This window comes from Cebidichthys violaceus, unplaced genomic scaffold, assembly GCF_023349555.1.
Source record: "Cebidichthys violaceus isolate CVI_PGR_0920_01 unplaced genomic scaffold, fCebVio1.0.p SCAF_6, whole genome shotgun sequence".
Classification (NCBI taxonomy): domain Eukaryota; kingdom Metazoa; phylum Chordata; class Actinopteri; order Perciformes; family Stichaeidae; genus Cebidichthys; species Cebidichthys violaceus.
This window is the reverse complement of record NW_027176816.1, coordinates 10,540,045-10,553,328: the sequence shown is the minus strand read 5'-3', so window position 1 is coordinate 10,553,328 and position 13,284 is coordinate 10,540,045. Positions and strand designations below refer to the sequence as shown.

The window sequence follows — 13,284 nt, the reverse complement described above, 5'->3', positions numbered from 1 at the left end:
TCACAGCAGGTCAACTTGTGAAAATTGTATTTTGTTATTAAAGTTACTATAAGGAACTTTTAACTAGTTATGAGAGAGTGCCAATATAATACTGATGCCTCTATGACTAACATAAGTAAACAAGACCATCAGCAAGAATAGTGGCTAATTCTATGAAGCTATTATTAATGCCTGTCATCAGGCCTGATTCGCTACGGAATCAGACAAAACGATTTACGGCTCTCAGGATCACCAGAAAGTCCTTCAGCTCGGACGGACCCAAATCCGGTTTCGCTGCAGCCTTCGAAATGCAGTTGAAGCTTTAGCCGGAGGAGGAGAACATGGAGAGCAGCAGTTCCTCCTCCGGCCACAAGTAGAGCTTCGCCTTGCTGCTCCACCAGTCCCTGATGGGAGTCAACATCGACTCCACGCGTCTGGAGGCCCAGGTCGTGTTGCTGGGCCTTCAGTGGAGGGAAGGGAGGCATAAGAGAACCAGAACCAGGACTGAGCGGGGCAGACTGTTTGACCACAGGAACCGGCCAAATCAACACAAAATTAAAGTTCCTCGAAGTAGCTTTGAACACTTTGTGCAATGGGATGGGGATAGAACACCCATCTTTTAGAGCTTAGATTATCAGTGTTCAGTTTCTCTCTCCTTTTTGGGGGGGTTTTCTACTTTTATTTTGACAGTCTACAGTGAATAGGAAGACATAAAACAAGAGAGACGGGTATGACATGCAACAGTTTTTTTTCAATAAAATGGTATAAATATCGACCAAATTACCTTTGGAAACTGGACCTAAACCATAACCATATTAGCTCCATAAACCACCTGAAAATTGTTCGAGAATTATAAATATAGACAAACCAACATAGGACATACCACTGAAGGTGCTAGCAAAGGGGAGGCTGGGGTCATGTGGAACTTTGCCTCTTCCATTCTCCACATTTGTAGGCTCCATAGTGAACACATGCTGAGGAAGAAAATGACATGGAGGATTATAAATCATTAATTCCAGCATGTGGTATGTGAGATGAAATGTATCAAAACTGTTTTCAGTATTAGCTTATGTTTCAGATTTATTTGTCCTTCCATTGAACTCCGCATCCGTCTGAGAACTAAGACGCGGTATGAGAGACGAGGAAATGCAGGATCAGTGCAGTTGCCAGAGTTCAGAAAAAGTTTCCCCACATGGTTCCGAGTACAGATCAGCCCTGAGAGCTGAATTGTGTATTGCGGAGCCAACAGGGTAACAAAGGAAAACAAAGGACATAACACTGTTAGCAAATAAAGACTACACTTAATATTGAAACGTTATCAAGAAAAAAATATTTTTTTATATTATTATTATTATTTTATATTCATATGAAGACAGGTTTCATGACCCTTAAGGTCCTAAAACTCACTCACACAAACATACAGTAGTCATAGTGACATGTAAAAAATGTTCCACTCTTTCATGCCAATTTGACAGAACCAAAACCATATTCAGGAAACCATTTTTATTTGCTTTCATGTTTTTGTTTTGTTGAGCACCATGTTTTAGTTTTTTTTCCTGTTGGACAGGAAGTGATGTGGTTTATGTTTTCAACAGCAGCAACACTGTTTGGTAGAATACAAGAGCGGAATTGTCAGATTGATCAAAACTGAAAATAGAAGCAAAAAAGTGCCAAAGGAGAAGTTCATGGATAAACCTTCATGGATCTGCATCTAACGTCAAACTGCAGATTGTTTCAGTGAAGACATGAGGAAGCAATTACAATAATAGAGTGGTTCTTTCTTCATCATTCACCAGTTAGTCAAGTTCACCTGACGAACACTGGCCACATCCTTGGATTGTGTGATTTGTCAGGTCAAAACAGGGTCACTGTGGACAAAAGACATTTTGTTCTGAGACTTTCTACTCCCACTTCAACGACATCAGTGTAACTGGCTGCTGGGTCTGATCAATGTGAGTCCAAACGTAGTCAACTTTAAAAAATCAAAAGGGAATGCAGGGCGACAGGACCTACAGTGAGACGTCCTGTTTGATTCCATGTTAATGATTTAAGTGTCCTTACAGTGAACTATGTGTGTGACTCTGTTCCTCTTATAGACAATGGAGTATTGTTATTGGGAGGGTGAGTCTTCGACTGAGCAGCGATCACAGGGGAGATGATGACATTGAAATCAACGGGATAAAAATACTGTTACGAAACACAGCGGACAATATGCACACCCACGCACATCAAGTTCTGTACGTGCTCCAACACACACGCACATGTGGAGAGCAACATGGACACGTCAAATTCACACTGTCAGACACACAAAATAAGATTATACATATACTGGTATATCCAACAGGTCTCAGGAAATAAGGTGAGGCAGTTAATTTCTTATTTGATCCACATGTGGCTTTTTCAATGTTCGTAAAGAGATTTGAATGGGTTTTACAGGTGTCAACATACACATGTACAGCCCACCGGCACACACAACACGTATACACACACTCACACTTCATTGAATTTGAGATGATGAGGGATATTTAAAAAGTTTACACAATGTGATGTATGAGGATTTCTGTTGTCATTTTCACTTTTCTTTATGCACGGTATGATTATGTATTCATTTATTTCTTAAGTTGGACCACATGTCTTTTGAAGAAAAGACACGATTTACTGAGAAATCACATGCCAGCAGCAGAGGATGGCTTTTGTGCAAATACCATTATTTTTTATCATACCAATACTGAACATTTTCCTTTCTTACTTCCATCTATCTTAACCCTTTCATTTTCCCTCTATCTACAATTTCTGCTCTTATTTCCATCTGTTTTAATGCTCTCCATCTCATTCTCTGTCGAGGTCTTTTAGTTTACTCGTTAGTCTTCCTTCTTCTTTCAGCACCTCTTCGCTCTTTTGTTACTGAAGTAAACGTCACTGAATCGCTGTGCTCCTCATCTGAGTGTGTGTACATGTGATGTGAGTGTGTGCTTGTGAACTTCTGTGTCCAATTTTCCACTGCGCACTTGTGCATCTTATACATTCAAGAGACTGTGCAGTTTGGGGGTTGTGTGTGTGTGTGTTATCTTCTTATGATCCGGAGGAATGGTGTGGCTGCCTTTGCAGCTGATTAGACTGTCAGAGTCACTTTGGCCAAACTCTGCCAAGATAAATACACACAAGTGCTGCGATACACAGAGAGAAAAGACATCCAGGCCACTTTGTACTCAGCTGTGCCAAACAAAATACATCAGGACCCCCTCTGCCAAACGGTTTAGACAGGTGACTACTGATACACACATGTGTCACACATGCACATTGGTATAATTTTTAACTTGTGAGAAACATTGTTGACTTTTTTTCATTCATTAGCTTCTACCCCTTTATTATATATCCACTATACAACCTTACCATTTACTAATCTATATAAACAGATTCAGCATTCATATGTAGAATCTGTAGGCAACGGGACACCGATTTTGGTATCGTTATGGAAGCGTTCTGGTTTCAATTTGTGGTCCGAGTATTGACCAATCACGTCGAGAGGGACTGGTTGAATACAGGTAAACAGTCCTTGTGGAGATCTCAGAACCCACTGGCTATCGTCTGGTGGTGATTTACATTTGTATTGGTTGAAAAGTAGCTTGTAATCTGGCTACTTGTGAAACATTGCGGCCGTATATGTAGTCTCTCAGTTCCAACCCCACTTTCGCATCTAATGCTGGCTACAATTTTCACCTTAAATCAGCTGCCTTAAAGTGAAATTGAAATAGCACACTTCCCCTATTTCCAATGAAAATGGCCATAAAATGCACTCTTGCTCAATTTAATACACCCAGAAGTTTTACTGCTACAGTCTTAGCAAGACTGGTATGACCATTAGCTTATTGTTTCTAACGTTACCACTTCTCTCTACTTGTGCTAATGTTACACCATGTTTTAGCGTTTAGCATTACCACGTTATTGTCATTTGAGGCCACAGTGGTCCCTGCTCAGCAAAGTTATATGGTCTCCTTTTAATGGAGCAATCCTATGGAGCTAAATCCAGGTCAACATTTTTTTCATTTTTCACTTTCATATATATTTTGATATTTGAGGTCTTGTATTTTTCAGTTTCAGATTTTATATTTTCAGATTAAATTTTTTTTTTTTTCGGTTTCAAATCTTTTTTTCACTTTCAGATCGTTTTTTTCAGTTCAGACTTTTGACCCTGATCTAGGGTGGGGGCGTGGCTTCAACTGAGAGGGGCGCGTCATCATGAGTGACAGCATCACAAAGAAGGCTGAGGACCTTTCTCAACAACGTTGCCTTCAGGTAACGTGGGCACCACGAGAATTATGATTGAACACTTTCTATACACCATATTCACGTGAATGCAGTGGGGGAAAAACTGTGAGCGCCAGCTATCCTGAGGGAAACTTCGGAGGGAACCAGCTACTGGTTTGATTAGTCTTTCGCCCCTATACCCAGATCGGACAACTTGGGCGCTCACAGTTTTTCCCCTCTGCATTCACGTGAATATGGTGTATAGAAAATGTTCAATGAATGATGACGCACCCCTCTCAGTTGAAGCCATGCCCCCACACTGAAAATATAAAATCTGAAACTAAAAAGACCTCAAATATCAAAATATATATTAAAGTGAAAAATGAAAAAAATAAATGTATTCAAAAAAATTCCAGAACTGAATCAAAATTATATTCAACCCAAAAAAACCTTTTCATTCACTTATTTTTATTTTGAATACCTTGCTGTATTTTTCAATGTTCAAGACCATAACTTGAACTTTCAGCTTCAAATTATTTTTTCAAATGATCAAAACTTTTGACCTGGATTTAGCTCCATACAATCCACCCTAAAACATAAAAAAACTGCTAATGGATGTTTTTTGGTATCAGTTCTAAAGAATCAAAGAGCTTCTACTGAATTATTTCCAGATTCACCATTTTTGCAACATTATGTCATACAGTGAGAAATCCACTGTAGAAAAGTCATAGATGCCACTTATCCTAGCCTCAATGGACAAGATGCAATGCAGCCACAAGACATAGTTCCACTTATATATAAAAGACTTGACTCACTTGATCTTATATGTAACTGAGATTTTCCAACCACTGACTGCATACAACCTGTCCAGAAGTGTCTTTGTGTTTTTTAAAAGGAATTCAGCAAAATGAAAGAAGTAACTACCATAAGTCATAGCAGGGTGGGAAACCAAGTATTTCCCTTCCAGCCAACAAATGTAAATTCTAGGTTTTCCACCCTATAATAAACTCTAACACAACAGAGTACAATGCTTCTATTCTGTTACAAGTCGCACAACAGAGATGCAGTTACATGTACCATCTCACATGGGACTTTCTTTTGAGTGAGTCGAGATATCCACCTTTTGGTCTCCCAGCTCCTTCCAGCCTCTCATCTTCTTCTCCATCCTTCTCCTCTCTTGTCCTCCCTCACTGTTCATGTTTTGATGAAGAGGAGGTTGATGCCACATGAGTGTATGCAATTCTGAACCGGGGTTCCCCTTTTAAAGTGAATGATTCAAAACATCCGTCAAGGGTCCCAGCTTTTTTTAAATGATCCATGCTTATTATTCACGGTTTGAAACTGGATACATGTTTAAAAAAGGTTTACTGTCAAAAAGTCGAGTCAGGTTTGGACTCACTTCAAGCATCTTAAAGGCAACTTGGCCAACCAACAGACCCCATTACAAATGCTGTTGTACTTGGCCTTTTCCTCACTGTCCAGTCAAATAATGGCTGGGCTCCCTCTCTCACCACTCAAAGCATGCAAAGCTTGTTCTCTCTGTAAATCTTCTCTGTTCTTCATTCTTCTCCATTGAAAATACACAAGACAGAGTAAGACAGGACAAGAGCTGATTAAGAGTTATGTTAACAATTATACAAAGATTATGTAAATGGTCCAAAGATTACAGAAAAGACTGAAGCCGTAAAATAAGCATTCATTTATCTCCAGTTTGTGGGGCTTGGATCCAAAGGCAACATATATGGGACAAATAAATGGATGATTTATGAGCAATTTATTTTTGATTATGCTTTAAATCTTTTTAGTCCTCTTTTTTATCCACCTTAATGCAATAGCTTACTTTCCCAAAGGACTTAAAAAGTATCCTATGATGTGTAGCACTTGCTAAGGTCGCCAGGGATCTCTGAGAGGAAGTGAGTTACTCAGCAAGTTACTATCTGAGTGCCAAAAAGCAGAATTGCAAAGTAAAAGTGGGCTTTTACTGAGAAATGGAGCATCTGAACTGCTTTAGTCTACAATGTTGAGAGGGCCAGTCAGCTATTTGTGTGTTCAGCTTTAAATTTTTTTTTTTAATGTGTCAGTTGTTGTAAAATAAATCTGCTTCCCCGTATGTGTGTCAATCTGTGTCTTTCTACACATTTGCTTCTATATATTTAGGTTTATGCCTGACTGTGCATGTCTTTCATCATGTTTGTGTGTGTTTCTGTCAGTATCTCAAAAATGTATATGTTCGGATTTGTGTCATGTGTTTTGTTTGACGGTGTATGTGTGTATGTGTGTGTGTGTGTATTCATGCTTGTGTGTGCGTGTGGGGTCTAGTCCTCTTTATGGCGTCACTGTAATATGGTGGTTTATTTTCACATCTAGGACACTGCTCAGGCAGCTGTGTCACTCACCAAGGGCGCTCCAGTTTGTGTGTGTGTGTGGGACAAAGAAGGAGTGATGAAGAAACACATGGACCCAACACGGATCCAAAGTTCGTATTTCTATGTAAGTCATATGAACACCATGTGGTGAGAATTAATTTAAACATTGTTTTCACACTCAAAGAAAGACACTAAAGAAATTGCTCCATATTTGATGGATAAACTACGACATGCTGTAAGCTTTTTGTGATTAACCCGCTGCAATTCAATTATAATGCGCAACAATTGTCTGAAAATAATTTTGGTGATTCTGAAATGTTCTTGTTGAAGACTTCCCAGAAATAAGAAAACTACTGACGCCCCCTGTCATCATGACTGCACGTCAATTGGTTGGAATTAGTAGAATTTTGCTAAATGCATTTTTTTTTTTGGATGAAAGCATGAAATATAGTTAAGATTAGCTGACACTAGAGAACAGTAACCACTCCAAGACTAAGACATTTTTCAAAACACTGTTTGACAGTAGGGGAGCCTATTTTTTTCACTTCAAAACAGCCAATGTAAAATGAGCCTAATTCACATATTAAATTATATTATATTGTATAGTATTTGTTGCTACATTCATAGGTTTTCCATAAAACTTGTGTGACCAACGGCAAGACTGAAACAGAGAAAAGCTGGCATGAGAAAGACAGAAAGAGTGTGCGTCTGTTTGCCCTTAACTGAGTTGTAACACCTAAGTTCAAAGGTCATCCCACCCAGAGTCTGGTCCGAGGGCTCGCAGGCTCGCTTCCCTCGAGAGGTCAAACAAACAGACGGGTGTGTGTTCTCCACCAGTTAACGATTGGTTAAATAAATGGACAGGCTCCCTGCGGTGTCATCCATTCACACAGACACTCTGACTCGCTGAAAGGTCGCGGTTGTGGTCGGAGTGATGGAGGGACACACACACTCACATACACACACAAGTACACACAAGCAGGACGTCAACTGGTGTCTTAACATCAGCTGAGGTGGTCTGAGTTTTAACACACATACAGCTGACACAACCTGGGCGTCGTTTTATGCATACCTGGGCATGCACAGATACAAACACACTATCTCTCTATCATAAGCACATACCCTGGGGAAATTGAAACAAATGCAGCAGTGTTTGGGAAGAAAGCTGCACTACTATCCCAATCATAAACTAGTGAACAACAGATTGAAACTCCTTTATTCATATAAGATTATGGGTTGCTTCAAACTGTGCATGTCATTCTAGTCTTTCCCTCCAGACATTTGTGGGTACGGTCCACTGCAAACCTAAACTTTTAGAAAAGTTTTGGGCTTTTTAGCTGAATCACTGCAACACAACATAAATACATACAGGGTATGATTGGTTGCCAGCAAACTGGTTAGTTTAACTCTTGTGTTCCCAACGCTTGGCCAGTGGCCCTTTGCGTCTTGATACCAACGCACAAGGCACCCGTTAGTCTTTATGAGCTGCACCGGGCTTTCAACTAACTCCAATGTAAACCCATCTGCAACAGAGACGCTCAGAGCAACAGATGCAGAATCAAGAGCGAGAAGTCCTCCAAGTGTGGGAGTGAGGCGAGGTACAGTTGTGGTCAAAAGTTTACATACACTTGTAAAGAACATAATGTCATGGCTCTCTTGAGTTTCCAGTTATTTCTACAACTCTGATTTTTCTCTGATAGAGTGATTGGAACAGATACTTCTTTGTCACAAAAAACATTCATGAAGTTTGGTTCTTTCATGACTTTATTATGGGTTAACAGAAAAAGTGACAAAATCTGCTGGGTCAAAAATATACATACAGCAACATGAATTAGCAATTTTGGTGACTTAGAAAGTTGTGTCAATGAAATGAGCTTCATAGCATGGCCTCTTAACTTCTTGTGAGTGATTATGAGTGACTACAGCTGGTGACTTCTCTGAGGCCATTTAAATAGGGCTCATTGGATACAAACGCCCACAAACGCTACAATGGGAAAGTCAAAGGAGCTCAGCATGGATCTGAAAAAGCGAATCATTGACTTGAACAAGTCAGGAAAGTCACTTGGAGCCATTTCAAAGCAGCTGCAGGTCCCAAGAGCAACAGTGCAAACAATTGTTTGTAAGTATAAAGTGCATGGCACTGTTTTGTCACTGCCACGATCAGAAAGAAAACGCAAGCTATCACCTGCTGCTGAGAGAAAATTGGTCAGGAGGGTGAAGAGTCAACCGAGAACCACCAAAAAGCAGATCTGCCAAGAATTAGAAGCTGCTGGAACACAGGTGTCAGTGTCCACAGTCAAGCGTGTTTTGCATCTCCATGGACTGAGAGGCTGCCGTGCAAGAAGGAAGCCCTTGCTCCAAAAGTGGCACCTTAAGGCTCGACTGAAGTTTGCTGCTGATCACATGGACAAAGATAAGACCTTCTGGAGGAAAGTTCTGTGGTCAGACGAAACAAAAATCAAGCTGTTTGGCCACAATGCCCAGCAATATGTTTGGAAGAGAAAAGGTGAGGCCTTTAACCCCAAGAACACCATGCCTACCGTCAAGCACGGTGGTGGTAGTATTATGCTGTGGGGCTGTTTTGCTGCCAATGGAACTGGTGCTTTACAGAGAGTAAATGGGATAATGAAGAAGGAGGATTACCTTCAAATTCTTCAAGATAACCTAAAATCATCAGCCCGAAGGTTGGGTCTTCAGCGCAGTTGGGTGTTCCAACAGGACAATGACCCCTAACACACATCAAAAGTGGTAATGGAATGGCTAAATCAGGCTAGAATTAGGGTTTTAGAATGGCCTTCCCAAAGTCCTGACTTAAATCCCATTGAGAACATGTGGACAATGCTGAAGAAACAAGTCCATGTCAGAAAGCCATCAAATTTAACTGAACTGCACCAATTCTGTCAAGAGGAGTGGTCAAAGATTCAACGAGAAGCTTGCCAGAAGCTTGTGGATGGCTACCAAAAGCGCCTAATTGAAGTGAAAATGGCCAAGGGACATGTAACCAAATATTAGCACTGCTGTATGTATATTTTTGACCCAGCAGATTTGATCACTTTTTCTGTTAACCCATAATAAAGTCATGAAAGAACCAAACTTCATGAATGTTTTTTGTGACAAAGAAGTATCTGTTCCAATCACTCTATCAGAGAAAAATCTGAGTTGTAGAAATAACGGGGAAACTCAAGAGAGCCATGACATTATGTTCTTTACAAGTGTATGTAAACTTTTGACCACAACTGTATATGGGTCTCACAAACACAGGTCTTTCACTCAGGGGACCAACTTGACTTTTACTGACGTTACTCACGGCGCCAATGAGTCACATGGCGTTTCTGTACTTCTGTATCTTCGTTATGTTACAAGTGTACATATTTCAAACCCTGAGTAGTTGTGTTGCCTAAATCCTAACCACTATCAACCACATGTGAACCTGCAGCTTCAATATACTAGTGAATAACAGTGACCCTGGCAAATAGATGAGCTGTTCTGTGCTTTGGCTTAATACCCTTCAAGGATTCCATTGACTAATTTCTGTTTCTTTTTTTTTGTTTTCCTTATTACAACCATGCAACATGCTGGACTGCGTATTGTAACTGGGCATAAAGTTATTCAGCATGAGCAGAGGAAGACGTGCGCTGTTGTTCATGATGTGCAATAAAACCTGTGGTCCAAAAACCACACAGAGGATGACAGATTGAGAGGGAGGCAGAAAATGACACCAAGGCGAGCACACACACTTTGACGAGCAACTAAATCTGCTGTAATGCACCTTCTGGACTTTATGTGCACACACAGTCTACCACACACACTCTTCTCACTAAAAAGGTTGGCAGTCTCCCACCCCAATGTCTCACTTCCCTTTCCTGAGCTCTTTGCCAACATCCAGCTTTACTCTCTCCTCATGCCCAGTTTGACCCCCTCCTGCTGGGCCAGGCAGGGCGGCACACTGGGCTGCGATCTGGAGGACCGCCGTGAAACAGCAAGCTACGAGTCCGTCTTAATGGCTCCATTCATTGATTCTTGTCTTTCAAATGGCTCCAAGAGCAAGCCTCTGCAGAGGGTCCCACTGAGCTAAGTAGCTGTGTAGAGAGCCAGCCTGTGAGATTGAAAAGACGTATAGAGGACCCAACACTGCGGCTGAGTAGTCCTACTGAAAGACTCATAGCAGAGCTGCCTGCTGAGGCTTAACCTTGAACCCTGAAGATGGGCTCAGAGCAGGGCCGGTCTGAGTTGTGTTTTGGCACCAACCATATTTTTTCCATTACCCCAGTGTCCTTCACAGGATTGCATAGAGGCCACCCATTGATTCCCTTATATCATATGCACAGTACTTCATGTGTATTATGATACAGTGGCATCCTGTCTCTATGCTGCAATAATAATGCAGACATTTCTTCATGACTTGTTCATACTGTGAACTTGTTAGAAAACCATTCCTTGGAAATTTCTAAAATACACTTTCACTTTAGTCAGCATTAATGTAGTTTACCAACTTGGTGTTACTGTAACACTTTAAATGTCATTGAGCAATGTATTTGATTTAAACATAACACTAAATGTAATCATAAAAACCTAACCAAGTGTTTGTGGTGGTTTTCCAGCCCTGAAGTACATGCCATGCACATTGCTGTTTCTTCTCTTTTTCAAATAACACTAAATGTCTGTATGTAGTGTAAAATCATTTCTTGTAATGCTGAATCCACAGAAAATGATCATCAAATTTAGTTTTTTTTAACTCTTTTAGCCCAATGTTTGGGCCTTCAGGTCCGCTCATTTGCTTTGTAGTCCAGTTTTCCAGCTCAAACCAATCCTCAATAAACCATAAATCCATGTAGGCAGCCGTTTCTGTGCACTTTACTGACCCAATACTAAAAGCCAGAAAGACAAAGTTAGTGACTAGCTGGTGAGCACAGTAAAAAGCCAAATACTATTTTCTCAGGAGTTGGTCAAGGCCAAACCAGAGCTGAAATGAGAGTGAATATTTAACCTGCTTTCATCAGGTGGATGGACACATTATCATACTGTTAGTTAAGTATTAAATTCATAGTTGCCAAAAAATGTAGTGCAATAACACTTGCTAAGGATTGACAGTAGAACTCAAATTACAGTCAGTTGATGTCAAGGTAAACTGCCCAGTCCAAATTGAAAAGTCTCTCTAATGGTTACACAGTGCATAAAAAGTGAATATAATTTACAGTTTCCAAACATTTCCTTTAGGAAATGGAGTCAGAGTGCACACACACACACACACACACACACACACACACACACACACACACACACACACACACACACACTGCCTGTCTTCACCCCGGCTTACCTCTCCTCTGTGCCCCACATAGATGAAGGCACACATGGGCTGGAAGGCACCGGTGCCACAGGCCAGGAGGTGGGTGCGGTTGTAGGGCTGCAGGAGGCGAACAAAGTTGGCACATTCCGTCTGCAAAACACAGGTACATACACACAGATTAAAACCTTGCATCACAAAGAAATATGTGAAAGTGTAAAATATGTTATATACAAATTGTTTTATGTATGATCGGTGATCAAATTCAAAGATATACCAAAGTTAATTGTCATGTTTGATCTTAAAGTAAATTAATCTGGAGTTTCGCCCACATCCTCTATCACCACTCAATTAAACTCCTGTTTCTAGGATAATTGAAATACTCGTTTGCACCTCAGCTCATAAACTGTTTTTACCCACCACCATTTTACTACTGCACATGTGCCACTCTCAACAGAGATGAGAAGGACATGACGTGACTCACTCCTTAGTTCCATCATCAGCTCTGGAAAAAAAACATGATTTACTTTGATTTATTAGCCCGATGTTTCATTTTTACTTTCCTGGGGCAAAGGGGCAATCCCTTTTGTTGAGCCCTGCCAGGATGTAAACATTCACTCTTGCATGCATGTTACACACACATACAGTAGGGCACACACACACACACACACACACACACACACACACACACACACACACACACACACACACACCAGGGAAGGACCCTTAAATAAATCAAATCTCACAGTACAAAGTTACCTGTCATCCAAATGCAGATAAGTTCATTTGCAGGGTACTGAAGAGAAACAAAATGACTTCTCAACAGGGCTTATTGAGCCCACATGTTTGTACTGAGGGCCAAGAACAGAGCTTTATTAGATTAAATGTGATATCCTTAGTGCCCCGCATAGGACTTGTATCTCTGATTTTTGGATTTCAGCCAAGTGACATGCTGATGTTGTAAAACAAGTTTCATCACATTCGGGTCAAAGGAACATTGTCAAGATTTGTAAAGCATCAGAAAAGGGATAATCTTGATGTGAGTTTTGGGTCATAACGGATATGAATACACCAACAATAACGTTAAGTTCAATTTTGATAACTTCGGCGAACTCCCTAAGATACTCAACTGTTATGTATGTGGAGCTAAACCTGGAGACAGAAGGCCTAAAAATGGAAACAAAGATATTCAAGTGGACAACGTCAAAAGGCCAGACACTAAAACACTATAAGAGTTAGAACAAAAGAAGTGGTGACTGAGGAAACAAGTATCAAGACATGTCTGTACTACACAGAGGCCCAGAGGAAGCAGAGGGCATGACTACTTCCTGTCTGTAACAGATGCGGTTGACAAAACGAGTGTCAGTGGCGAAGGAAGGGATGAGCCGGGTGTCATTCACTCAA

General features: G+C 40.7%; 1 protein-coding gene across 1 annotated transcript in view; it reads right to left on the bottom strand.

The window, feature by feature from the left end:
• Window positions 1-13,284, bottom strand: part of sema3bl (sema domain, immunoglobulin domain (Ig), short basic domain, secreted, (semaphorin) 3bl) — a 63,748-nt gene that overhangs the window by 20,353 nt on the left and 30,111 nt on the right. Inside the window, exons 4-5 of the mRNA XM_068732730.1 lie at window positions 11,914-12,033; window positions 863-953 (exon numbers count right to left, since the gene is read on the bottom strand). Coding sequence (XP_068588831.1) covers window positions 863-953; window positions 11,914-12,033 — 211 coding nt within the window. The remainder of the gene's footprint in view (window positions 1-862; window positions 954-11,913; window positions 12,034-13,284) is intronic.